General features: G+C 47.2%; 1 protein-coding gene and 1 non-coding gene across 5 annotated transcripts; both read left to right on the top strand.

Moving 5' to 3' along the window:
- The first annotated feature begins 628 nt into the window (after positions 1 to 628).
- Positions 629 to 25797, top strand: Szrd1 (SUZ RNA binding domain containing 1). Of its 4 annotated transcripts, none has more exons than XM_074081225.1 (4): positions 629 to 728; positions 19867 to 19916; positions 21562 to 21813; positions 22723 to 25797. In XM_074081225.1, the coding sequence occupies exons 1-4, from the start codon at positions 678 to 680 to the stop codon at positions 22823 to 22825; spliced, it is 456 nt and encodes a 151-aa protein (XP_073937326.1). In that variant the 5' UTR covers positions 629 to 677; the 3' UTR covers positions 22826 to 25797. The 4 variants fall into 4 exon arrangements, with proteins under 4 accessions (XP_073937326.1, XP_073937324.1, XP_073937328.1 ...); XM_074081223.1 differs by having other exon boundaries at positions 21559 to 21813; XM_074081227.1 differs by lacking the exon at positions 19867 to 19916 and having other exon boundaries at positions 642 to 728.
- Positions 8185 to 8291, top strand: LOC141425133 (U6 spliceosomal RNA). The gene has a single exon (XR_012450225.1). It is a non-coding gene; the product is annotated as a U6 spliceosomal RNA (small nuclear RNA).
- Positions 25798 to 26525: the final 728 nt, after the last annotated feature.

Genomic DNA, 26525 nt, shown 5'->3' with positions numbered 1-26525 from the left:
GTTTTTTTCAACACAGGGTCTTTTGAGCTATTTGTCCTTGCTGACTGCGATCCTTCTGATCTCTGCCTCCTGAGTAGCTAGGATTATAGGAGTGAGCCACCCGCGACCGGCTTATTTATTTATTATTGCGGTACTGCGGATTGAGCCCAGGGCCTGACGCTTGCTATTCAAGAACTACACCACTTAAACTATGACCCCAGCCTTTTTTTTTTTTTTTTTGCGATAAGAGCCTCCTAACTTTACCAGGACTTGGTCTCGAACTCTCGATCCTGGCTCCACCTCCTTAGTAGCTGGAATTATAGATGTGAACTATTACCCACTATACTGGCGGGATCATTATTTAAAAAAAAAAAGTTTTCAGTAATTGCCTTGCCCTTAGAAAAGATGGTTCCAAAGAACACACTTCCCTTACGTAGGGAGGTAACTTCACTTGAACTCCCACGCTGTGTGAGAGCTAACGCGTTGACCTTAAGAAAGATGGCAGCGGCGTGGCTTCTCTGCCTTCTTCCAACATGGAAGCCGAGGTTAGCATGGGCCCTTGCCTGAAGCCTCTTCCGGGCTCGGCAGGGGGCGGGGTTCATTGAGTAAAGCCTTGCGTGCCTCCGCCCGCGACGGAAGCGCGCTTCAGGGCGCAGGCGCAGGGAGGGGTTGGGGGAGGAGGGAAAGCGGCGAGTAAGATGGAAGATGAGGAGGTCGCTGAGAGCTGGGAGGAGGCGGCAGACAGCGGGGTAAGGAGGAGCCGCCGCTCCGGGGCAGGGCCGGGCGGGACCTGGCGTGAGGGAAGCCTCCGGGGAGCGGGTCTGGGGACGGTTCTCCCCAAGGAAGGGTCCCCCACACCAGGCCTGAGGTGGAAGAGAGGCCCCCGGTCCCAGAGCGCGGTGAAGGCCTCTTAAAGGGGTAGCGTTCCATTTCTCCCTCCACCTTTTCCCGGTGTGCCTCCTTCCGCCCCCCGGTGTGTGCGTCACCCGGGACGCCCCACCCGCCACCTAGGGCCTTTTTCCTCGGCCCCCCGCTCACGAGGGACCATGTTAAAGTTCATGTGCTCTGAAGAGGAGGGACTCGCCATGGTGGCGATGGCGGGGGAAGTGGGGGGGGCAGGCTTGCGGGACCCGGACGGCATGCAGGTTCTGGAGAAGAAGCCGTGAGGGTGCAGGGGAGAAATCGAGTGCTCTGCGGGGGTCCACTCTTCGCTCCCCTAAAATCCCCTCCGCTTTGCGCGTTCCGTCGCGGTGGGCGAGCCTGGGTTTTTTTCCTCTTTCAGTTTTACTCCGAGAGCCGGTGGCAGGCTGGTCTCTCGGGGACCTCAGCGGAGCTCCCCAAAGCCCAGCGGGCAGTCTCTGTCCCTGGGGTCCCCCAACAATCTGGGGGAGGTGTGTGTGCTGGGGATGGGGGGTCTCGGAATATGCTCGTTGGGTTCGAGGTGGGAAGGGTGCGCTTTGTGAATAGCTCATTCCTGGGAGGAGACAGGACCGTTGGACTGGGTTTCGGACTTTTTGTCTTGCCTCCAGAAAAGGTCGGAACGTACTTTATCGCAGACCGGAGCTGCCAGTCACAGACTCGTGATTGAGTCGATGGCTCTCGGTGACCCTCGTGAAGGCGAGAGGTGGTGTAGGCGCCCGTGCGTCGGTGTCCGCGGCGCTGGCCTGGGTGGCACCACCCGCCGGGCTCACGCGTGGGGAGCCGGGGTGAACCCGCGTGGCGTGGGTGTATCCATGGCAATGTTGAAACTCCCAGGTTTTCCCTCGCGGTTCAGCATTTCTCGCACAATTGTTTCTTCTTTAATGTTTTTTTCCACATAGCATAATTGAGCATGGGAGGGAGGACTTGTTTCCAAGGGTATCTAAGCACGATTTCTCAAGGGCCCACCAGCTTTCTTAAGTTTTGGCTGGAGCCTAGAAAGCAAGTTAAAGATTTTATAAGAAGTAACAGGTGTCGGCCGGGTATTTATTCATGCAGTCGATGATTTTGAGTGTGTGTGATCCTGTGCTAAGCGTTAGGTATCGTGTTGAGCAGTGACTTTGAGCCCCAGAATGCACAATTTCCGAGAGAGGCGTTTGTGTGTTCTGCCATTAACAGTGAATCATCCAGACACCCCCTTTAAAAAAAAATGACTCAAATGTCAAGTTCCTGGGGCACCGAGGCCTTTCCTTGCCTATTTTAAAGCGACCTGAGTTTCTCACCTCAGAGAACTGGGAAGATGGCATAGAAGATGTGGCTCATTGTAGAGCTCTTGTCCAGCAGGTGGATGGCCCGGATTTTCATCCTCAGCTGGGGGCGGGTTGGGAGAGTGTCGGGGGAGCTGGAAGCATGGCTTGGCTCAAGCCATAGTAACACACACACACACACACACACACACACACACACACACACTCGGAAGAAAACGGACATAAGATTCAACAGAAATTGGGTATTACTTTAGCTTTCAAAATGTGAAAGACGCTTAGCAATCAGTTAGTCCAGTCCCTAATTTCACAGCTGAATAAGCCCAGAGATGTAAAATGTAATAGGTCTTTCGATGCTTGCCCAATATTCTTTCTGTCGTACTTTAATGAAGGTCTTTAAAAGCACCAGGTACAGAGGTAGAACCCAAACCTAACTGACATCATGAACAGCATTGCCAAATGTAGATTCCCTTTTATATGTCACGGTTTTTTGTTTGTTTGTTTGTTTGTTTTGGCAGTACTGGGGTTTGAACTCAAGGCTTTCTCTCTGACTAGGCGGGTGCTCTTCAGCTTGAGCCACACCTCCAGCCCTTTCTCTCTTTTTTTTTGCCAGTGCTGCCCTGGAACTCCTGGGCTCATTTGGTCCTCCTTCTTCAGCCTTCTCAAATAGCTGGAACTACAGATGCACTCCTGTGCCCAGCTTCCTTATATATCTTTTATTTAATTGAATTTTTAAAAAAGCAATTGAACCATTGCCCTCCTTTTATAAACAAGGATACTGAGGTTTAAGGATCACAAAGATACTAAGTGGGAAAGTTGGGGAATCTGGGATTTGACCCCAAAGCTGTCTGATTTCAAAGCTGGGTTGTTTCTTTAACATTTTGCTGCCTTCCTATCTGGACCTGTGGAAGACGGGAGTTGGGTACGAGCTGCTTTTTTTATTTTTTATTATTTTAACCCAGAGGCCATGTGCATATTAACCACACACTCTTACCACTGAACTACATCTCCAGCCCCTGACCTTTTTTTTTTTTGCTGTACAGAGGCTTGAACTCAGGGCCTCATGCTTGCTAGGCAGGCACTCTACCACTTGAGTCACTCCACTAGCCCTGTTTTTGTGTTGGGTATTCTCAAAATAGGGTCTCTGGAACTGTCTGCCCAGGCTGACTTCCAACTGCAGTCCTCCTGATTTCAGCCTTCTGGGTAGTTAGGATTACAGGCATGAGGCACTGGTGCCTGGCCTGACTTTCATTTTTAATATGTTTGCTTTGGGCACTTACTCGAAAGCTTTTTTGAATTTGATTCCCTTTTCTAATTTCACAAAGGGGCTTATAAATATACACTTTTGAAGGAGAGGAGCCAGGGAAGGAATGAAGCCACATGTTCCCATCACTGTGTCCACCAGTTGACTATGCATTTCTTTCAAAGGTAGACGATTGAATGTATAAAAGTCTTAGCTTCAAGTTACCATCTCTCAAACTGGTAATGAGTGTTGAATTGCTCCCCTTCCCCCAAACAAAATCAAACCTGTATAGAGGTGGAGAGAATACTAGCAAATGGGAGTTGACTAATTCTAAAAGTGAACATTCAAACTGTAAAATCCAGAGCCACTTCTTTTTTTCTTTCTTTTTTGTAGTACTGGGGTTTGAACTCTGGACTTCATGCTTGCTAGGCAGGCACTCTACCACTAGAGCTACTCCACGAGCTCCAGAGGCACTTCTAATCTTTGGCAATCTTTGCCTTCTAACACTACAGAAAGGTTTGATTCCATGTGGCACAGGCCTGTAATCCTAGCACTTGGGAGGCAGAGGCAGGAGGATCTCTGGAGTTCTGGAGTTCAAGACCAGCCTCAGCTACATAGTGAGAGACCTCTTCTCATAAAAAGTTTGATTATGCTAGAATTTCTTTCTCCTGTGTCAGTACATATGAAGTCATTGTTTCCTATGTATATTAGGATACTCAATATTGAGTGCTATTGTGCCACTGAGGGAAAAACTGACCTTGAGAGACACCTCAAATATTCTGCAAATTGCTTTTAGTTAATATGGCGAACATTTAACTACTATGAAATTGTTCCTCTACTTATTTTTTCTTCCTTTTTTTTTTTTTTTAAACTGAACTGGGATTTAAACTCAGGGCTTCTGACTTGCTAAGGCTCTACTGCTTGAGCCATATCCCAGTCCTCCTCCTCTACCTGTTTCTTCCAGGGAGGTTACATTCACAATTCAAGGGTTTGGACATGGAGGTACATACCTGTAATCCCAGCTAGAGAGGATCCAGGTTCTAGCTTAGCCCAAGCAAAAAGTTAGACCTCTTTCAACTAATAAGCCAGGTATGATGAGGTCCTATAATTACAGCTGTGATGGGAAGCATAAAATGGAAATCCAAGGCCAACCCCATGCAAAAAACTTGAGACTGTATCTGAAAAATACACTAAGACAAAAAAGAAGGATGGGAATGTGGTTCAAGTGGTAGCAAGCTTAAGGCCATGAGTTCAAACCCCAGTACTGACAATAAAAAAAGGATAGTTCAAGAAATAAAGCTTAGATTTCACCAAAGTAGTGCTTTTAAAATTTATCACCTGTGGGAGAAACAAAAATGTAAAATTGAGTTAATGGTGCACACTCAGTGCTCACTCTACAACTGAGCATTATCCCCAGAGCCCGATCCAAACTTTAAATTTCAAATCTCAAGGGACAAATAGAGCAGTTTATAACTGGAAGACATCTTTATGCTCCAGAAACAATCTAGTCAAGATTTGGCTCAGTTTCTGACAGTTTGATTCTAGTTTATAGTTACCAGTTGTTTGGGCAAAAAATAAAGGCATGAAATCTGTCCTAGTCCATCATGTTGGTAATGAGCTAACCCAACCAGAGGAAAGCAGATGGGGTATAGGGTGCTATTGTAAAGCGCTGCCAGCCTCTCATTTCCTTGTTATCACTAAAGTTCCCTTGTATTCTTTTTTTTTTTTTTTTTTGAGGTACTGGGGTTTAAACTTAGGGCCTACACCTTGAACCACTTCATCAGCTCTTTTTTATGATGAGATTTTTCGAGATAGGGTCTCATGAGCTGTTTGCCTGGACTGACTTCAAACTGTGATTCTGTTCTCTGTCTCCTAAGTAGCTAGGATTACCTTGTATTCTTTTTCTCAAGGTTACATTATGTAGCTAATGGGAAGAAAATGCTTTTCTTTTTTTAAAGGAGAAAGCAAAGATTTATTAGGACACCATTGAAAGGGGATAGAATGGTGGACAGCTATGCAAAGGAGCGTAGAGCCCACACCTGCCCTTCCCTTTTTTTTTTTTTTTTTTTCCGTCAGTACTGGTGTTTGAACTCAGGATCTTGCACTTGCTAGCTAGGAACCCTACCATTTGATCCAAATCTATAGCCCTTTTTGCTTCCTTTTTTTAATCACAACTTGATTTATTTATTTCTGTTAGTACTAGAGTTTGAGTCTAGGCTGGTGCTGTATCACTTAGCCATGCTTCTAGCATCTCAGCCCTTTTTTTCTTTAGTTATTTTTCAGATAGGAACTGGAGCTTTTTGCCTGGGGCCAGGTGGAGACTGTGATCATACTACTGAGTATGATCTGGGATTATAGGTGTGAGCCACCATGCCCAGCTTGTCTCTTGAGATTGGGGGTCCTAACTTTTTGCCAGGGCTAGCCTTAATCCTACAAATCTCTGCTTCCTAAGTAATGCATCACAATGCCTGACCTCCTTCCACCCTCCCTGTGCTAGGAATTGAACCCAGAGCCTTGTGCATACCAGCAAATGTTCTACCACTGAGTTACACCCCCAGCCCAAGAAAATACATCTTATGTAAGTTAAAGGATAGCTAGTCTTCTGGATTAAGAATTTAAAGTTTAGCGGGGAGAAATGACCCAAACATTGTATGCACATATAAATATAATAAAAAAAGAAAAAAAAAGAATTTAAAGTTTAAATTTATGTTTACTCCCTTGTTGGCACGAACCAGTCATCCAAACATTGGGCATCAGTGATGCTGGGTGGTATGCAAGCCTATAAGAAAGTGTCTGTAAACACTGAATACCAGCTGTATACAAGGCACCATGGTCCATTCCAGTGCAAGAGTCAGACAGGTACAGCATCCTTCTGTAGGAGAGACATAAAGGGGTATGATGCTGAAATTAGAGGTCTCGTACAGGAGATAGTAAGGTTTGAAAGACCAGATGCTGAGCAGAGGTGCACATCTGTAACCAGCTACTCTGGAGGCTGAGGTAGGAGGATCACGAGTTGGAGGCCAGTCTGGGAGGCCAGTCTGGGTATGTAGTGAGACTCCATCTCAAGAAAATAAAAAAGGCTTGAAAGTGAGCTGAATTGGGCTATGTTAAGTCCAGCAGGCGAGTGCATATGCATGGGTGAGGCTGTGAGGGGAAGTGCGGTTGGGAGAACTACAAGTATTCCTTCTGGCTGGAGGCTCCAAGTTTGGCAGGACTGAGTGGAAAAGAGATGAGGTCAGAGACTAGATTTGCAGGGACAGATTGAGAAGGGTCTTCTTGTATGTGGTTCTAGGAGCTTAGACTTTGTCTTTTTTTTTTTTTTTTCTTTCCTTTTTCTTTTAAGCAGAGCTATGAGATAGTTAGAGTTTCATTTAGGAGCTAAAGACTGAGCTGGGCACTGGTGGCTCACACCTGTAATCCCAGCTACTTGGGAGGCAGAAATCAGGAGGGTCAAGGGTCTAAGCCAGCCCTGGCAGACAGTTTGAAAGATTTTATCTCAAAAAAAACCCAAAACAAAACAAGGCTGGAGTGACAAGTGGTAAAGTGCCTCCTTTGCAAGTGTGAGGTCCTGAGTTTAAACGCCAGTACCACAAAAAAAAAAAAAAAAAAAACCACCACCAACAAAAAAACCCTTTGACTTGCTGCTCTTTGGAGAAGAGACCATGCTCCACAAAGGGTGACTGCTGCCTCCCTTTGGAGTGGGCATTGCTTCCTGTGGCTGCTGTCATTACAAAATTTGTACAGTTGGCTGTGGGTGGTAGGTAAAAAACAGGTGAGTTAGTTTGGAGCTACCTGGTGCTTCTCTCCTGTTTGTATTCAAGTAAAGGAGGCAGTTAAGATCTTTGGTTTTAGAACACACATATGCAGGCATCCCAAGCCTGAAGTGGCCACCTCTCAATGATTCCTGGTCTTTTTGGAAAAGCTGGTCCTAGGGCCTGTGATGTTCTCAGAAGGGGCATTCTTACAGACCAGAGCAGTTGACCACTTTAGGCATGATCCTGCTGAGCGGTCTGTCCCTGAACACTGGGAAAAGATCTGTGTCACTGTGGTGTCAAGAATGAAGGATAATGAGCTTTTCACTAGTGGCTTCCCAGCCCCTTTCTTTGAGGCTGCATGGGGGGGCCTGTTCCCAGCGTGCTCTGGACCTGCGAGAGAGCTGCCATGGTTGCCATGGACTGCGGGCTAGAAACTTGGGCAGTCACTGGCTTTCTTGCTTTTACTTCTCCTGCAGAAGAGAATTTTGTGTATCTTTCCACAGCTGTTGGTAAAATCCTGTAAGAGAAACTTGCTGTTGTCTAGATGTAATGACAGGCATGTTCTTGGGGCCACCCCTCTTTCCAGCCCCACCTCTGCACTGCCATGGGCCATTGGCAGTGAGCATCAGTGTTTGGCTATATCAGGTAGCTTGCCTTCACAAGGTATAGTGTGTTCTTTCCTGCCGTCTTCTCCCACAGGGATAGAATTTTTTTCCTGTCAGGACAACTACTGACTTGTTGGTTTCCTAGGAGAAGGTTGAGTTTAGATAACTTCAACTGATGGCCAAAGTACAGAATTAAAAAAAAACCAAGAAAACCCCCACTTTTTTAAGTAGTAACCATAGGGGCTGGGGATGTGGCTTGGTAGAAGAACACTGGCCTAAGTATGTGTGAGGCCCTGGGTTTCATCCCTAGTACCGTAAAAAGAAAAAAAAAGTACTAACCATAGAGATTGCTAGCCTCTGCTGCGCCTTTCTACTTAACACCTTGCTCTATGCAGGATGTTGTTAAGATTAATGTTAAAGTGCTCACTTCGGCAGCACATATACTAAAATTGGAATGATACAGAGAAGATTAGCATGGCCCCTGTGCAAGGATGACACGAAAATTCGTGAAGCGTTTTTTTTTTTTTTTAAAAAGATTAATGTTTAAAACCAAACACCACAGAAATTAGAGACAAATACCAACAGTGTAGATAAAGAATCTTGTCTCTGATGATAAGTCATCCCCTAGTCATCCCCTTCCCACATAGGGACACAGGAAATAAGTCATTCCTTTCCCAAGGGAATAATAAGTATGAGCAGTTAAATGGCATTCTTTGTTGTTGTTTTTGCAGTACTGGGAGTCAGACCCAGAGCCTCATGCCTGCTAGGCAAACACTCAACCACTGAGCTACTTCCCCAGCCCAAAATGCATTCTTTCTTTATTTTATTTCTTTATTTATTTGTGGTACTGGGGCTTGAACTCAGGGCCTTCACCTTGAGCCACTCCACCAGCCCTAGTTTTGTGAAGGGTCTTTCCATATAGGGTGTCAGGAACTATTTGCCTGGGCTGGCTTTGAGCTGAGATCCTTCTGATTTCTGCCTCCTGATCACAGGCGTGAGCCACCAGTGTCTGGCTTGTGTCGGGTGTTTTCAAGATAGGGTCGCAAGAACTATTTGCTCAGGCTAGCCTCAAATCATGATCCCCGTGATCTCTGCCTCCTGAGTAGCTAGGATTATAGTTGTGAGCTACCGGTGCTCAGCTAAATTGCATTTTTCAGGGACTGTGATGCCTAGATAAGATTGTATAAATCAATTATGACTTGTCTAGAGACGTCAGGACTGTTGCCACTCTTCATTGACCTTGAGAGCCAAGTTCCCAGCCCTTGTGATATGGTCTTCATGACTTACAAAGCATTGGTGACCCTCCAGCTGTCAGTTTTGTTTCTGCTTCCTAGTTACATATCTCACTAGGGAACAAACACTGTCTACATGCTCACTGGCCCCCAATCTCACTGCCCTTTTTGGAATGGCTTCTGAGGTGATGTAGTGAGTGCTTGGTATGGCCCAGGTGGAGTGCTTTACATTCATCACCCATGATGTGTAGGTGCCGTTATCCCTGCTCCTGGAAAGGAAACCATGAAGCCAGTTCTAGCCCTTGTTATGGTGGAGCCCATACTCTCAGTTTGTTTACATTTGCTTGTTAGCAGGTAATTAATTAGTTAATGCATTGGGGTACTTAGTTACTTAGTTGCTAGTTCCTTTGAAGTTACTTTGTGCCTTCTCACCTAGGACCAAACTGTTTAAGAAACAAATTAAGTGCTGGAGGGCCAAATGGCCAAAGGCTGTGTTGGTTATACTAAGAACAGTTTAAGATGCTGGTTGAAAATCTGGGTCATAAATGGGAAATCTTTTTTTTTTTTATTTTTGGTGGTATTGGGTATTGGGGTTTGAACTCTGGGTGCCATGCTTAGAAGGCAGGTGCTCTACCTCTTGAGCCACTCCACCAGCCCTTTTTATTGCTGGGTATTTTCTAGATATGGTCTCTCCAATTTGTCCGGACTGGCTTCGAACTGCAGTCCTAATTTCTGCTTCCAGAGTAGCTAGGATTATAGGCATGAGCCACTGGCACTCAGCTCTTGTTTTCTTTTTTTGAGACAGGGTCTTACTTTGTAGCCCAGTCTGGCTTCACACTTGTGATCCTTTGCATCAGCCTTCCAAGTGCTAGGATTACAGTTGTGTGCCACCACGCCTGGCTAGAAATAATATTTGGCCTAGCAGGAAAAGATAATACAGATTATTTTCGCTTAGAATTTTAAATTATTTGAATGCTTTCAATTGGACCCTGGTTGCTCTCCTCCCTCTGAAGTCCCCTATTCCCCCATCATGTCACCTACTGTGGTCTGCTCTGCCTGCTTAGCTACTGGCCCTGGAGGCATTGTGTTTGCTGCCCTACTGAGTGCCACTGTAACTGGGGAGCTGGGGGTGACTTTATTCCATCCTCCAAGGTCAGTGTGCCTGATACTTTTTTTTTTTTTTTTTGCTGTACTGGGGTTTGAACTCAGGGCCTACACCTTGAACCACTCCACCAGCCCTTTTTTGTTAGGGGTTTTTTCAAGCTAGGGACTTTCGAACTATTTGTCCTGGCTAGCTTGGAACCCCAATCCTCCTGATCTCTGCTTCCTGACTAGCTAGGATTGCAGGTGTGAGCCACCAGCTCTGGCCCTGACTTGGTTTTTAGAAGGCCCACTCTGAACCAGGTACCAGTGGCTTACACTTGCAATCCTAGCTACAGTAGGGAGGCTGAGATCAGGAGGATTGCAGTTCCAGAGACCCTATCTTGAAAATACGCAATACAGAAAAGGACTGGAGGAGTGGCTCAAGTGGTAGAGCACCTGCCTTGCAAGCGTGAGGCCCTGAGTTCAAGCCCCAGTACCACAAAAAAAAAAAAAAAAAAAACAAAAAAACAAAAAAAACCACCCACACACTTGGGCTGCTGTGTGGAAAATGAACTGCAGGGGAAGAGTGGAAGCTATTGCAAATGTCCATTCAAGAGCTGTAGCAACAGGGGTATTAAGGAGGTTCAGGATATGTTTTGAAAATAGAACCTACAACAGCTGCTGAAGTGGCCTGTAAAAGAGGCATCAGATACGCTCCCCAAGTCTTTGGGCTGAGCCACTGGAAGACTGGAATCGGTGCAGTGGATGGGTAGCAAGGGACAGACAGCAGCAGGATTAGTAAGTGTGAATTTATGAATTTGGTTTGGGGCATAAACTGGGTACCTCTGTGTGTGTGTGTGTGTGTGTGTGTGTGTGTGTGCGCGTGCGTGTGTGGTACTGGGGTTTGAAATCAGTGCTTACACCTTGAGCCACTCCACTGGCCCTTTTTTGTGATTTTTTTTTTCGAAATAGGGTCTCTTGAACTAGTATGCTCAGACTGGCTTTGAACCAGGATCCTCCTGATCTCTGCCTTCTGAATAGCTAGGATTATAAGCATGAGCCACCAGCGCCCAGCTTTTTATTTTTTCTTTTTTGGTACTGAGGTTTGAACTCAGGGCTTACATATTGAGCCACTCCACCAGTCCTTTTTGTGAAGGGTTTTTTTCAAGATAAGTTCTTGTGAACTATTTGCCCAGGCTGGCTTCGAACCACATTCCTCCTGATCTGCCTTTTGAGTAGCTAGGATCACAGACATGAGCTCCCAGCGCTAAGATTAATTGGGTACCTTTTGAAATCAATCAAAGTGGGAACATCAAGTTGACAACTAAATATCAGTGTTTGCAAAGCTGTGGGTCTAAGTGAGGTTGCTTACGAAGCCAGTTTAGCTCAGAGCAAAAGGCACGATAGGGCAAAGGTGTCTGGGAGGCCAGTTAAAGACAATGCTTGAAGGAAGACACTTTGAGCATTGTCAGGTGCTGCTGAGAAGCTGAGAGAAATGAGGATTTGGAGTTTACCATTGAATTTGGCAGCATGGGACTCCTTGGTGATTTTTCAGGGTCTGGGTGAGTGGGGAGGGGTAGGACTTAGAGAGCTGGACTGAAGTGAGGTGGTGCATGTGCAGCGCAGGGCCTGAGTCAACAGGGAACCCTAGGTAAGTGCTAGTTGCTGTTATGCCAAGATGACAAATGACTAGGTAGGATCAGAAAGCAGCATGCCCCTTGGGTCCTAAGGTGCTGAAAAATGCATAGCAAGAACACATCTTAGGGGGGGGAGCGGGAGGGGGTGGAGTGGGTGGTAAGGGAGGGGGTGGGGGCAGGGGGGAGAAATGAACCAAGCCTTGTATGCACATATGAATAATTAAAAAAAAAAAAAAAAGAACACATCTTACTCTAAGATTGGACTCTAGTGCCAGTTGTCCAGCAGAAGGCACAACATGAGTCACATGTCTTGTGTTTTCTAGGTGCCACATTTTGTGGGGGGGGGGCGGGGGGGACTGGGGTTTGAATTCATGGCTTCATGCTTAAAAAGCAGGTGCTCAAAAAACATGCATTCTACCTCTTGAGCCACACCTCCAGTCCATTTTACTTTGGTTATTTTGGAGACAGGGTCTCGAGAACTATTTTCCCAGGCTGGCCTCAAATGACCATCCTTCCAAACTCCTAACTTGGGAGGTTTCCCAAGTAGCTAGGATTATAAGTATGAGCCACAAGTATGTGGTCCTGGCAGGTGCCACATTTTTAAAAGATGTTTTTTAGCCAAAGAAACAGGTGAAAATAATTTTAATGTTTTAAATTTAACCAAATATATCAAGAAGTATCATTTCTTTTTTTTGTTTGTTACTGGGATTTGAACTCAGGCCTCAAAGCCTGCTAGGCAGGCTCTCTACCAGTTGAGCCAGTCTGCCAGCCCTGTTTTGTGTTGGATATTTTCAAGACAGGGTCTAGAGAACTATTTGCTTGGGTTGTCTTTGAACCTCTATCCTCCTGACCTCTGCCTCCCAAGTAGCTAGGATTACAGGGGTGAGCCACTGGCCCCTGCTCAAAAGTATCATTTCTATATGTAATCATTATTTGAGTGAGATATATATATCCACACATATATATTTGAGTAAGGTGTTTTACACTGTTTGTATTAAGTCTGGGAAATCTGTACATTTGACACAGTATATCTCAGTTTTGGCTGGCCATGTGAGACGTGATTAATGGTGGTGGTGGTGGCTGCTGTTCTGTGTGGCACAGCTAAAACTTGTGAAAGGAGGATGCGCAGAGGCTCACTGTTTGCTGGGTCAGCACAGAAATCCTGAGAGCTGAATGTGCTTGGGAAGGAAAGCAAGGGTGGTTCTCCCTGACAAGCAAGTAGAAGTGGCTGGCTTGGTTCTCCAGTGCCTCTAGTTACTTCAAATTCTTACCTTGCTAGTTCTGCAGATGAAGGAATCTCGTGTGGTTTTAACCTTTCTAGATTTGAACCTCCCACTGCAGGCCATGTCTTCTTTTCCTTTTCCTCTATTCATGTTTTCATCCTTTCTCCCCAACTTTTTCTTGTGTTCTTTCTCTTCTTGAAACTCAGGTCCTGTAAATCATCCCTATGCCCCTTCCCTGATTTCCATGCAGGATTACTCACTCACTGGGTCTCTTTCAAAACAGTATTCAAACAACTGACTGAGCTCTAATAGTTTCTCTCTTGCCTCCCACTGCCTGGGCAAATCTTCCCTTGTTCACCTCTTGGTCCCCAGCATTCAGTACATCTACTTTATAGTAGGTTTTCTGTAAACGCTTGTCTGACAGTCTCCCCTCCTCCACTCCCACACCCACAGTGGAGCAAAAGAAAAGTGGACTTTGAGCCATGCTAACAAAGCCTAAACTTTTTCACAGAGGGGATTTTAAACCCATGTCCTGTGCCCCATTTGACCCACTTAATGAAAGCAAAATGTTTTCCCTTGATGTGGGAGTAACAAAGGAAGGGGGATGTTTTGTGAGCAATGGAACCTGAAAACGGACTAATACCAGTGTGCGTTACAAAGGCAAATTGATGAATTTATGGCCTGACCTTGCCCCTTAGATACGTGTCTCTCCTCCCCTCTCAGTTTCTGGAGCATTTTTGATTGTTGTTTGTTTGTTTGTAATTTATCATGTTTGGCCATAGTTCAGTTAATTTTTGAACCTGGTGTAAATAGAATTTTGGATGCTTCCCTCTCTGGGAATAAGCCAGGAGCACTGGGGATGGCCAGGCTGTCAGTAAGTACCCATTGACATGGAAAACAGGGCAGGATGAAACAGACTTGGCAGGTGTTTGGAGTAGTCTCTATGGATTGCACATCTGGATGAGAAATGGCTAGTGATTCACTTAAAGGCACAGACCTTTTATCTGATCATTAGACCAGATTTTGCTATATTAGATTGGCTTTACCTTAGGAAGTGTTTTGCTTTATTTTTATTCTAAGTGAAATTGGGGCCCTCAGGAGGATCCAGAGTCCCATCCAGATTTGTAGTATTGGAAACATAAGCACCTTGGTAGGGAGGCTACTCTGCTAGAAACCCAACATTGTCTACTCTCTAGCCAGGGGACATGTGTGCTGATGTTATGCCCAGGGCCGAAAAGATTAACCCAGTGTGGGCTCTGCCTGCCATGGTGGGAGTTCGGGGCCAGAGCTCATTGGACAGTATTCCTGCCTCTGCCCCTTCTTAACATCTGTCATCTTTTTGCTTTTTCTTCAAAATGGTAGTTTTATGGTGATCAGGACCTGCCAGTCTCTGGTTCCAGAAGAAATACCATTGTCCTGTCTCTTTGGAACCTCCCTTTCACCAGGGCACCTTGGAGACCTGTGCTGCCCAATTGAAGCCCTGTGAGATGTACTGACTTATAGTTCAAGACCACTCATCATTCCTTAAATGTAAGAGAAAAAAACCAAACTAACAGAGACAGGTTATCTGGGAAAAGTTACTTAAATAATGATTTTGCTACTGATAAAAAGAGGGCATTGTAATACTAATTCAAAAGTAAAATAAAAATTTTTTTTAAAAAGAAAGTATTTCCTAATCCAGAGTCGGGAACCAGGGCTGCCTCCAAATGTTCATTTAATACAAGATTGCTGAGCTTGTTAGGAGTTGTGTTGGTTGCTCTGGTGACCAGAGAAGTCCTGTTAGGGAAAAGAGTGCTGTGGTGGAGCAGGGCACTTTGCTCCATTGGCTGGGTATGGTGGCACCTAGTTGGGATGGGGAGGGTGACTCTGGTGAGTAGGCACCAGAAGACACTTCCCAGAAGACACTTCCTTCCACCCTTTCGTAATAGCAGGAGGATTTGGGCTTGTTTACTCTGTCTTTTGTGAGTTTGGCTGGTTTCAATCAGTCCCCCAGGGCTTCATCACCCTTAGGTCAACTCTAACATGAGGTCTGTTCCCCGAATGCTTCCACCTAAAAAGGTGTAGCTCCAGTGGGTAGCACTTGCTGCACTTCACACCAAGGCCCAGAATAGCCTATTTATTTCTCTCCTCTGCCTTTCCCCCTTTCACCTTTCTGTTTTCCTTTCTTAATGTTACAGGAGTGTACCTACTATTATAGCCTCCCTCCTTTTTTGTCTCCTTGTTCAGAGTGTGTTTGTGTAACAAACTAGACTGTTTGAGGTACTTTCTTCCCCACCTTCCTTCTCTGGAATGATCTTATCCCACCATAATCCTAGGCTTACACAAGCACGTTCTTTGTGAGGTTAAGGTCATCAGCAACCAGGGAAACTATGTTTCCCTCAGGTGAGTTGAGCTTGAAGACGTTACATCTGTTTTCTCTCACCTTATGACTGGACTCTTTTTTTTTTTTTTTTTCCTGTGGCACTGGGGTTTGAGCACTGAACTCGGGGCCTCACAGGTGCTCTATCAGTATCACTCTGCCAGCCCTTTTTCATGTTGGGTATTTTCAAGATAGGGTATCGTCAACTATTTGCCTGGGGTTGGCTTCCAACCTTGATCCTCGTGACCTCTGCCTTCTGAATAGCTAGGATGATAGGCATGAGCCACCTGGTGCCCATCATGAACTGCCCTTTGCCTTCCTCAAAAGACTGGCCTATTCAGAACTACTCCCTTCCCACGATTCTCCATGCTTTCCTCAGGTTTTGCTTGTTCTCTCTGACCAAATCAGACTAAAAAGTCTATGTGTTTTGTTTTTGTGATAGTGTAGCTCCACAGGGCAAGTAATACCTAGGATTGGCAACAGTAGATCTTTTCTTAGTATTTGGACTCAGAGAAAGGAAACCTTCCCACTTGTCAGAGTCCAGAGTGTCATTTTCTAGAGCCTGCTAGATGCTACTTTGCAGAAAACAAGGAGCTTTCTGGGAGGAGAAGCCACAGCTTATTAGACTTTCCTGTGAGGCTCCATGGGTATTTATGGCCTCACCTGCCTTGTACCCAACTCAGAGCAGCATCTTAGAGCTTTTGTTTCTTCTACTAGCCATAGAGGCCTAGCATGGGGACCTTGACCATGGGTAGCACTCTATGTATCCTTGTAAAAGGGTAACTCCATTACTTACTTCAGGCCTGCATCTTGCAGCTTTGTGAGGTCCATTATATCTCTGGAGGAGACTCCCATTCTCCTTTGAGTGTGCTCTATAGGAAAGTTGTGACTTGGGCCAGCTTATGAGTCTGGGAGCAGATGATTGCAAAGCCTTGTCCAAGCAGAGAGTAGACTGACTCATGACACATGGACAGACTCCAGAGCAAGCTGTAGGGCCCTATCCAGCTTCTGGTAGAGCACGTCCCCTTCTGCTTGGATTGCTCTGAGCATGCTGGTGTTGGGCTGGCCATCTGAAGATGGCTGGGATTTGCCTTCCACTAAAGCTGCGTGGGTTTCTATCCCACTCTGTAATCTGATGGAAGAATCCTTCTCCAGTTCTGACAAAACCATCTTGCCTGATGTGGCAGGTTGGATGAAAGTTTTAGTTATTGGAGTGCCAGTGTGCTGAAAGATGACAGAGAGGATCGATATCTAATGACTTTTACCAGTGGCTTACCTTTATGTCGGACATTAATTCACAATCCAGTACAATTGTATGCCAAGAATGGTGCTCATATTCTGGTTGGAGACTGAGGCACATTTAGTCCAACATAGCCTACAGTGTCCTCTTGAAGGGCTTCTTTATACCCAGGTCCATGTGCTGGGACCAGGCAGATCTCATTCTTCCCTATAGTTCTAGAGAAGGAAGGAATGCTAAGATTTGGCTAATGTTTCAGAACTACTTGCCTCTTTCGGGAGTTTTGGTCCTCACAGTGATATGAAAGTGGAATTCACATAGTGAAGTTTGAAAATTCAGAGCTTTGGGCTGGGGTTGTGGCTCAGGTGGTAAAGTACCTGCTTAGTACGCACAAGGTCCTGAAATCAAACCCCACTACTGCGGAAAAAAAATCAGAGCTTTGCCATTAAAAAAAAATCTTGAATTCAGGTCCTCATAGTAGATCTGGCCTAGTCAACCAAGACGTAGAAGTGGCCTGTCTTCATCTTTAGACAGAGAAAGCACTCTTTGGAGGCCCACAGCTCTCTTAATTCCCCAGGTTTGCTTCTGCCTGCAGAGTTTGGCTATTCGCCTGACCTGGACATCCACTTAGTTTCAGCCCTGTTTAAAGGCATTTAAATTCCACAATGTTAAATCTTACATTTATGGTGGGAAACTTGAATAGACAGTCTTATTTTCAGACTGGTGCAAAGTGATGCAGTGTGGAACTTTAATAAAGCAAGAAATTACAGTGAAAAATCTTAAAAAGTCCTTGAAAGGTAATAGATTTTAAAGTAACAGACAATTGTATTTACTCAAGAAATAACACTGGTGTTAGTAGAATTAATACAGTTCTGACACAGACTATGCAGTGGGCATAGATTCTGTGTGTCTGTGTGAGTTCACAGAAAAATCCAGGTTATTCTCTTACTGTGAGTGTACCTTTTCTACTCAGTTATTGAATGTTTCATTGGGCACAACTTTGTTCCAGACTGGAGTGAAAGGTTTCCCTGATTTCCCAGCTATTCCAGAATATATGTTGTGCTTGCCCAAATCAGTCTCTCCCTCTCTAATGTGTGGTACTGGTTTTGAACTTAGGGCCTACACCTTGAGCCACTCCACCAGCCCTTTTTTGTGAAGTGTTTTTTCAAGATAGGGTCTCAACGGACTATTTGCCTGGGGCTGGCTTTGAACCACCATCCTCCTGATCTCTGCCTCCTAAATAGCTAGGATTACAGATGTGAGCCACCAGCGCCTGCTGCCCAAATATATCTTAAACACAATTCAGCTTAAGTCAGAATGAGTGTCAGTTTTAGATTTGATTTAAATCTAGCTTCCTATGGTTAATCTAAGTTTGTATTATTTGTAAAAGACACAAATAGGACATGGAAAGGTAAGAGAAACATATTTCAGGAAATACTGCCAAAGAAAGCTGGCCTAACTTTATTAAGATTAAAAAATGGGTTTTAAGGCCAAGACCACCTCATGATGATAAACTGTTTAATTTACTAGACAGAGTAAATTCCTTCCATGGTCAGTAGTTTAAATGAATCAGTAAAAATTTGGAAGAGTTGACTAAAGCTAGCCAGAGTGAACTACCTATCACGTCTAGATGCAGCCATTTTCAGGGCATTAGAATACTCAGCACACTGGCCATCACCTTGACTGGGAGTAGAGCCTCCTCAATATGGCTGTGGTTCTGAATGTTTTTTGGGTGATGGAGTCCTTTGAAACTCTCTTGTATCTTATAAATCAGGGTTTCCCAACCTTGAAACTATTCACTTTTGGGGCTAGTTGATTCTTGTAGGGGCTGCCTTGGGCATTATAGCATGTTAAGCCGCTTCTCTGCCTGCTACCCAATGGCATCTTGCCACATGTCCTCTGGGAGACACAATCACCTATGGTTGAGAATTGCCATTGTAGATCTGCTCTCCAGAGAAACACATGATTTTACAGACAATTTCTCCCTCTTCCAATAGGACTTCCCCAAGGACAAAGGTCTTATCCTTGGGGAATAGGACGTCTTCTCCTTTTTTGGAGGGTGTGAGTGAGACAGGGTCTATTTCTGTAGCCTAGGCTGGCCTTGAGCTTGTAATCCTCCCACCTCAGCCTCCCAAGTGCTAGGATTGTAGACCTGTATCACCATGCCTGGCTGAATGGGATATTTTCTAAGGAAAAGCAGTGGGACAGCCAGGGAGACTAAAAGTTTGGCCTGTGTGTGTGTGTGTGTGTGTGTGTGTGTGTGTGTGTGTGTGCTCACGCACGCACGCGTGTGTACGTGCAATGTGTATGTACATGCACACCCAGTATATGGAAGCATCCAGAATTCCTAGTGCTGGGGGCAGAGGGCTCAAACTGCCTGATGAAGGTGCTGATGTCCTACCCAGAACTGAGGTTAGGACCAACCTGGTTCTGGCCTGCCACAGTGGGAGATCAGGGCCAGAACGTGTTGAATCTTTCTCAGCATCTCCTTTTGCTTTTTTTTCTAAAGTGGTGGCTTTGTGTTAATTAGGACCTACAGACTGTGGTTCCCAGAGAAATCCATAGTCTTCTCTTCTTCGGATCCCCTGGGGTCTGGAGACTTTGGACTTCAGTTCCACAAACATTGCACTTCTGTTTTACTCTAGGCCTTTTGCTAGGTACTAGTCACTAAGGGTTCAACTGTGTATAAGTAAAAAGTAGATTATGAAGTAGTTGATGCATGTGGCCATGAGGGGAGTAAGAGTTTCCCCCCCCCTCCGTGAGCAGCAGGTGATCCACCATGCTGGTGCTAGTAGAGAAGACTTTATACAGGGTGGAGGCATCTGGGTTGTGCAGGCTAAGTGGGAGTTTGCAAGAGGCAAGAACATAGCAGGCAGGTGGAGCAGCATGCTGGGTTCTGGGGCCCAATAGTTCAGTATAGCTGTAGTATAAAACAGGAACAGAAGACAGGAGGAGGTGCGGGCGGGCAAGGCATGCTTTAGAGCTCAGACATTTTCCTGCCTCAGTTGAAGGAATTTAAGTGGGGAAGATTTATATTGAGAAAGTTGATGTAAGTGAATTTGTGAAAGGCAGGCCAAGAGACTGGTTGGAAGCTGTGCAAAGAACCCAGCTGAGAGGTCCAGAACTATTGCTATGGCCAAGGGGTTAGAGGGAGATGTACCCAGAGGGAGTTAGGTCCCCACACCCCAGAGTCTAGTCCATGTCCATTACCTCAAAGGACACAGTTGTGTCCCTGGCTAGAGAGGACACTGCCCTTAGCTCTGAAAATAAGACTTAAGTTTTTATTTGAGAGAGATTTTTCCACTTTTTATATACATTTTTTTCCTCTAGGAAATAGACAGACGGTTGGAAAAAAAACTGAAGATCACACAAAAGGAGAGGTAAGGCTGCTGTCTGGTGTGAGGGCTCGAGCTCTGTTGCTGGAGAGCTGGGCAGTCAGTGTTCTCCAGCTGGCCGTTAGGGTTAGCAGGTCAGGCTCCTGGGCAGCTATCCCTTCCCTCCCAGTTGGAGACCAGGACTGGTGGCTTGAGGCTTTTGGATGAGGTGGAGGTGTTGTACCTCCTCCCACCTCAGTGGGTCCCTATGTGAGGTCACCTGATGGAAAGTGGGGAGGTGCTAAGTAGCAAGATTTGGTTTCAGATCTGGCTGTGTCCCAATTGCTCTAAGGTTTGGGGCAAGTTGTTTCCCCCATGGACATAATTTTCTTCCTCTGACTTGAGGAGTTTGGACAGATTTCTCTGGGGCCTTGGTGACTTGATGGTTTAGGGTATTAAAGATTCTGGGAAATTCTTGAAAGACCATTAAAGGCTAGTTTTGTTTACCATCCACACGGCAGAGGAAGTGGGTTTCAGAACAGGTAAAAGTTGACTTTGGGCTTAGGTAACCTGTCCCCAGGGACAAGCGGCAGAAAGGACAGTAGAACTTGGATTTGCTTAACAGGCTGCACTTTGCCGTGCCCCAGGGAACTCTTGGGTGCTGCCTGCCCACTGGCTTTCCTGGCTCCTGCTGTAGTCAGACTGCTGGTTTCTTATTTGCTTATCTCAGGAACTCTGCCCTCTGGTCACAGGTCCCTTTCCATGCCATTTTGGTCTCACCCAGGACTCCTTCCAGTTAAACTGGCTTCCTCTGTCCCCACATCTGACAACTCATGGGTCTGGAAAAAGGCCCCTGAAGGCCTGCTTGGTTCTGAAGAAAAGCTAGTTGACTGCTCTGGGAGGGGCCTGGTGGCCGGTGTGGGTGGTCATTCCAGCCTCAGTCCCCTTCTCTTTCTGTGGCTTTTGTTTCCTTCCCTCCCTGTGTTGTTTTCCCTCTTTGCATTTTGTAAATCCCATCTCTCCTTGTGGACACATGGCCTTGATGTGCACATCCACCAGCCTTGGACAATGCTTCTCTTTTGACCATTGCCAAGCACTGTTTCTAGGATCAGCCTTCACCCCAGCCCCGCCGCTGTCCAACAAACCAGAGAGCCCTGGTAAAGGAGGTTTCTCTACTCAGAAGCTCTCCTGAAGAGGTGACTTGGTTGTTTGGCACAGCTTGTCTCCGGGAGGCATAGATCATTAGCTGGAAGGTGGAGGCAATTTGGTTTAAGTCTGTCTCAATGCCAGGCCGGGATGATGTAGCAGGCTCCTGTGTAGTATTTTGACTGATTTGAGTGCACACAGTGAAGGCCTGCCTGAGGGGCTCCCACCTAAACAGCCTCTCACACTCAATGGAGGGAAGTTGGAACTTTAACTGAAGTCATTGGATTTGGACATGGAATGTTTTGCCTGTGATGCACATGTAAAGTCCCAGAACAAGGCGTGAGCTGGCCCCTGCCAAGAATTAGGTCTGTGGGGCAGTTTCTGTGTACTGGTGAAGCTGCTTTCTTGAGAGACCCTCTTGAATGAGTGTTTGGGTGTCTGGTCAGAGGCCAGATGAATAGAGTTAGTGGGAAGGGAAAGGACAATGATGGGGGAGGTGTGGGACATGGATTGGTTTTCTGATCACGGTGGGATATGTGAAGCTGTGCTTGCTCTTTGTCAGCAGGAAATCCAAATCTCCTCCCAAAGTGCCCATTGTGATTCAAGACGATAGCCTTCCCACGGGGCCCCCTCCACAGATCCGAATCCTCAAGAGGCCCACCAGCAACGGTGTGGTCAGCAGCCCCAACTCCACCAGCAGACCCACCCTTCCAGTCAAGTCCCTAGCACAGCGGGAGGCCGAGTACGCTGAAGCCCGGAAGCGGATCCTGGGCAGCGCCAGCCCAGAAGAGGAGCAGGAAAAACCCATCCTCGACAGGTAAGTATAGACACTGAGGCTGCCCAGGAGGAGGGGGGCCTGGCTGCATGCAGAATAGTGAGAAGCAAGCTGACTCAGTAGTAACTGCTCCAGCTCCAGCTGTCCCACCAACTTTCTGGGTCTCTCATGGTCTGTACTACAGTGGTTGGGGCTCCTCTGAGGTCAGGAGATGGGGTTTGCTGGTGGGCTGCCTCTGTAGTCTACAGGCACCAGGAGGCAGTGGTGCGCAAAAGTTAAAAGGCATGGACTTTGAGTCCCTTCCTTGTTTTGAAGGGACATTGTTCTATTTTTTTCAGTCATCTTTCCAGACCATTTCCTTTGTACTTCTCTGGTAATATGAGTCAGCCACTAACCACATGGTTTATAGAGAAACAGGAGGCAAGATGGAGGGTTCCTAGTCATTCCTGAGCTGATGGCTAGTGGTCTTTTATCTGGTTTGGCACTGGGGAGTCTGTGCCACAAGGTTCTATGGAAGATGTGCTGCCCACAGCCACTGCCCTAGCACAGGATGGGCCCTGAGCGCTCCCCCTTCCTATAAATGAGTAATAGAAAGCTGAAGAGGGGAGAATGCCATAGCTGCTAGAGATGAAAGTGGACCATTAACCACACCTGCCTACAGGTACTTGCCAACTTGGAGATTGTGAGTCTGCTTGCCAAAGAGGCAGGCTTATGCAGCCAGAGATGACTGGTAGCCATTGTGGCGTCTGCTCCAGCTGCAAGTATAGTAGATTTGGGGTTTTTGTTTCTTTGTTTTTTGTTTGTTTTTTTTTTTTTTTTTGGTACTGGAGTATGAACTCAGGTACTCATCTTGCCAGGCAGGTACACTGCCACTAGAGCCACCCCCCACCCCCGCATTCTGGAGGCATCTTTTATATCTTTCTGCTGACCATCTTCTGATCTTCTCTTCAGGCCAACCAGGATCTCCCAACCTGAAGACAGCAGGCAGACCAGTAATGTGATCAGACAGCCTTTGGGTCCTGATGGGTCACAAGGCTTCAAACAGCGCAGATAAATGCAGGCAAGAAAAGATGCCACTGCTGCCGCCATTACCGCCTCCTGGGTCGTCTGCCATGGGTCGCACTGCCATGGCAGACAGCTGGACTTGAGCAGAGGGAACGACCTGACTTACTTGCACTGTGATCCCCCTTGCTCCGCCCACTGTGACCTTGAACCCCATGCACTGTGACCTCCCTCCTTCCCCCCCTTCCCACTGTGATTGGCACATCGACAAGGGCTGTCCCAAGTCAATGGAAAGGGAAAGGGTGGGGTTTAGGGGAGGGTTGGGGGGACCCACCAAGGACTCAAGAGTAGAGTCAGACAGTGCCACTTGGCCACTTGGGGTAAAGCCAGTGCCAGCAATAACAGTTTATCATGCTCATTAATTTGGATTTCAAAACACAAATGAGAACTCCCGCCCACCCCCAAGTGCGTCTTCATCACTTTAAAAGTAAGTTCCGTTTGAAAATATCCTTTCCTTTTTATTTTTCTTCCTATTTTTGTGTTTTTACAAATATCTGATTTGCAAGAAAAAGTGCATGGGAGGGGTTTTAGCAGTTTATTAATTTTTAATTGAGGAAGGGTAGTTTGGTAGTCTACTTAAAAATGTTTCTGGGAAATTTGCTAGAAACATTAACCAATAGGATTTTGGTGAGCTTAGCTTCTGTATTCCTACTGCCGCCCAGAAAAGGGGCAGGGTTGTGTAGCCCCAGGATAGACAAGTGCCCCATGCCTATACTTCCCTCTTCCAGCTAAGTCCTGGGCATCTTGGCCCTGCTTGGAGACAGGGCTAGCTCTGTAGGCTCAGAGAGCCTGAGGAGGGTGCCAGTCCCCCCTCTAGTATTTTGGGAGATGGGGAAAGTCACAGACTTCTCCCTCCCCCTGCTCTTCAGGGTGGTTCCCTGCCAGCCAGGCTTGCTATTTCTAGAGGAGAGAGGAGAGGTATCAGGGAATAAGACTGCACTCCTGGGCTTAGAAGCAAGCGGTGTGAGGCTTATTCAGTGTCTGCTGTCAGCACAAGACCAGGAGAGAGTCTGGATCCAAGACTCCAGGCCTTCTGCCTAGTGTGGCCGAAGGTAGACAGACCTCCCCACTCCAGCAAGGCTGGAACTCTCGGGGTCTGTGGCGCTCCATCCATTGATGACCCCAGCTCAGTAACTGTACTGGCACATTTCCTGTGAGAAATCAGTACTTTGGGAGCAGACCAGTCTGAATGAAGTTGGGAAGAGAAAAGCTTTGCATTGTAAAGGTAGATGGCCGTCTAGTTCTGCAAAGGCCTGGCTGCCCTTCATCCCTTTTTTCCAGAGCGAGGGCCTAGGATGAATGTAGTTTATCCTGCCTCTGGAACTTGTTTGGCTCTTTGAGAAGAAGAGGCCATGGGGGCAGCTGCCCAGAGCAGTTCTGTATGGACAGCCAGGCCCTCTGATCTCTCCCAGTGCACTGTGCATTATCCCTCAGCCAGTCGGAGAGCGTCCCCCACCCCCCCAACCCAGCAGATGTGTGTTAGAGTGGCTGGTGTAGTTTTTGGATTAGAGCAGCTGTGGTGGCCAGGGTAGCAAGCCAGGAATTGCAAATTCACTTTACCTTGGGTTCACTTGGGTCTTGGCTTTGCCCTGTGGCAGTGGTAGGCCAGGCCCTGCTTTGTCCCACAATGTCTTCCCCTTAGGAAGGGCCGGCCGCCAGTTGAGTCAGCATCTAGTCTGCAGTACAGCCCTAGAATCTATGGGAAGCCAGGAATTGTCTGCAAGTGGCACTAGAACAGAGCTTCAGTCTTGTAAGAGACATGATCACCCCCAGAAGTGGGCAGGAAGAAAGTTTGCTGCTATCATAGTCCACTGCCCTGACCAGCCATCCACGTTCTAAATGTCTAGTGCCCATCCTAGTGGTTTCTGACCTGAGGTGATACTGTCCTTTCAGTTGGAGAAGAGTGCAGAGGTAGTCCAGGTGGAAAGGCCAGAGTGCTGATTGCTCAGCCCTTGGGACCACCTGTGCTTGCTTTGCCCTCTCTGGTGGGAGCCAGGGGCACACTGGTTGGTGAGTGTCTGTGGATTGAGAACATGCAGGGGTGGTGTTCTCACCTCCCTTGGCCAAAGATAGGGCTCTGCCCACAGTGTGCCTGTCCCTACCCACCAGCTGCCATGCCTTTGGCTTTGTAGATGGAGAGATGGCAGGCAAAATGAGAGAGAGAAAAGAAAACAGGAAACTCTTGTGTTGGGGGAGGTGGGAGGGGAGATGGGAAAACGGTTTTGATTTTGTGTGTGTGTGGTTTTTTTTTTTTTTTTTTTTTTTGTAGTTGTCTGTAACTTTCCTTAAGTGCTTTTTTAAAAATGTAAGTTGCAGGCTTTGGCTTGGAAATCCCCAGGGGGTGAGGGGCAGGAACCTGAGGCTGCTGCCCCTTGATCTGCCTTCAAGGTACTGTCCCTTCCCCCAGCTCCTCCAGGCCCCGTGAGCCAGGCCTCAGCCTTTCCAGCTAACCGCTTTCCATGAGCCACTACTCTGATGTCAGCCTATAACCAAAGGAGCTGGGGGTCCGGGCCTGGTGACCAGCCCTTCTCAGCCCCCTCACTCAGGGTGCTCCCCACCTGCAGGCAGGAGGCAACACCCTATCTGCTGCCATCAGCCCCTTCCAGAGCCCACCTGCCCCGCCCACCCACCTACCCTGCCCTGCCCTGCCATACCCTGCTCTGCCCCATCTGGGGGTGCTCTGCTCAGGGATGGGCTGGCAGGGCTGCACCCAGCCTCCCTGGTAAGCAGAGACTCAAGAAACCTCTGGGGTCCTATTCTGGTCATGTGACTCCAGGGGTGCACATGGGCCCCTTGGATGTCTGAACAGAAGGGGATGGGAGGAAAGGCCACACCCCTGCAGTCTCACTCTGCTGGTGTAGCGGGCAGCTGCCCAACCCCACCCCACCCCGCATCGCGGGCTCCTGAGTCGGCAGATTAAGCATTTTATAAATTGTATTTTAAATACATGTTTTAAACTTGTCAGATCCTTGTCCTCATTTCAGTTCCTGGCTTCCTACCTCCTGCTGTGGCTGCTTGTTGAACCCTGAGGAACTACCTCTGGTCAATCCAGAGAGACTTGGGTAGGGAAAGTGGGATGTGGATTGGTGGGACAAGGACTCACTCCCTGATGACTCATGGGAAGGAGAGCCCTGGGTCCCTGGGCTCTGTGAGGGAGACCCACTAAGGCCACCTCTGCTCTTCCACAAGCCTGCCTCTTTCAGAGGCCAGGTCTTTCCCAGGCACATGACTTTTGTTCACCACTGCCTTTGTGGGACTGCCAGCCCAAGTGGGGGAAGACACTGATCTGAGGGGGCTCAGCTCTGTTTTGAGAGTGCACAGAGGTCAAGACTTTGCCCCACGGGCAGCTGCACAGGTGCTCCCAACCCTGGGCAGAGTTTTTTGTCTTGTTTGCAGTACTGAGCTTCGAACTCAGGGCCTCATGCTTGCTAGGCAGGCACTCTACCATTTGAGCCACTCTACCAGCCCCTGAGCAGCCTTGCCTCAAGACTGAACCAGGCCAGAACCCGGTATTAAAAGAGCCAGGTAGGTTGGTGAAAATTGTGAGGCCTTCCTTGGCACCAGGCACAGAAGGTGAGGTTCTTGGTGTTTATTGGCTTACCAGGCCATAAAAGCACATTCCAGCAGCCAGCCCTGTCTTATTGCCCAGTTGTCTGCAGGCCTTGAACTGCCCGCAGTCAGGGCTCCAGAGC

This window comes from Castor canadensis, chromosome 7, assembly GCF_047511655.1.
Source record: "Castor canadensis chromosome 7, mCasCan1.hap1v2, whole genome shotgun sequence".
Taxonomy (NCBI): domain Eukaryota; kingdom Metazoa; phylum Chordata; class Mammalia; order Rodentia; family Castoridae; genus Castor; species Castor canadensis.
Note: the sequence above shows the minus strand (reverse complement) of the source record. Positions and strands in the feature narration are given on the sequence as shown.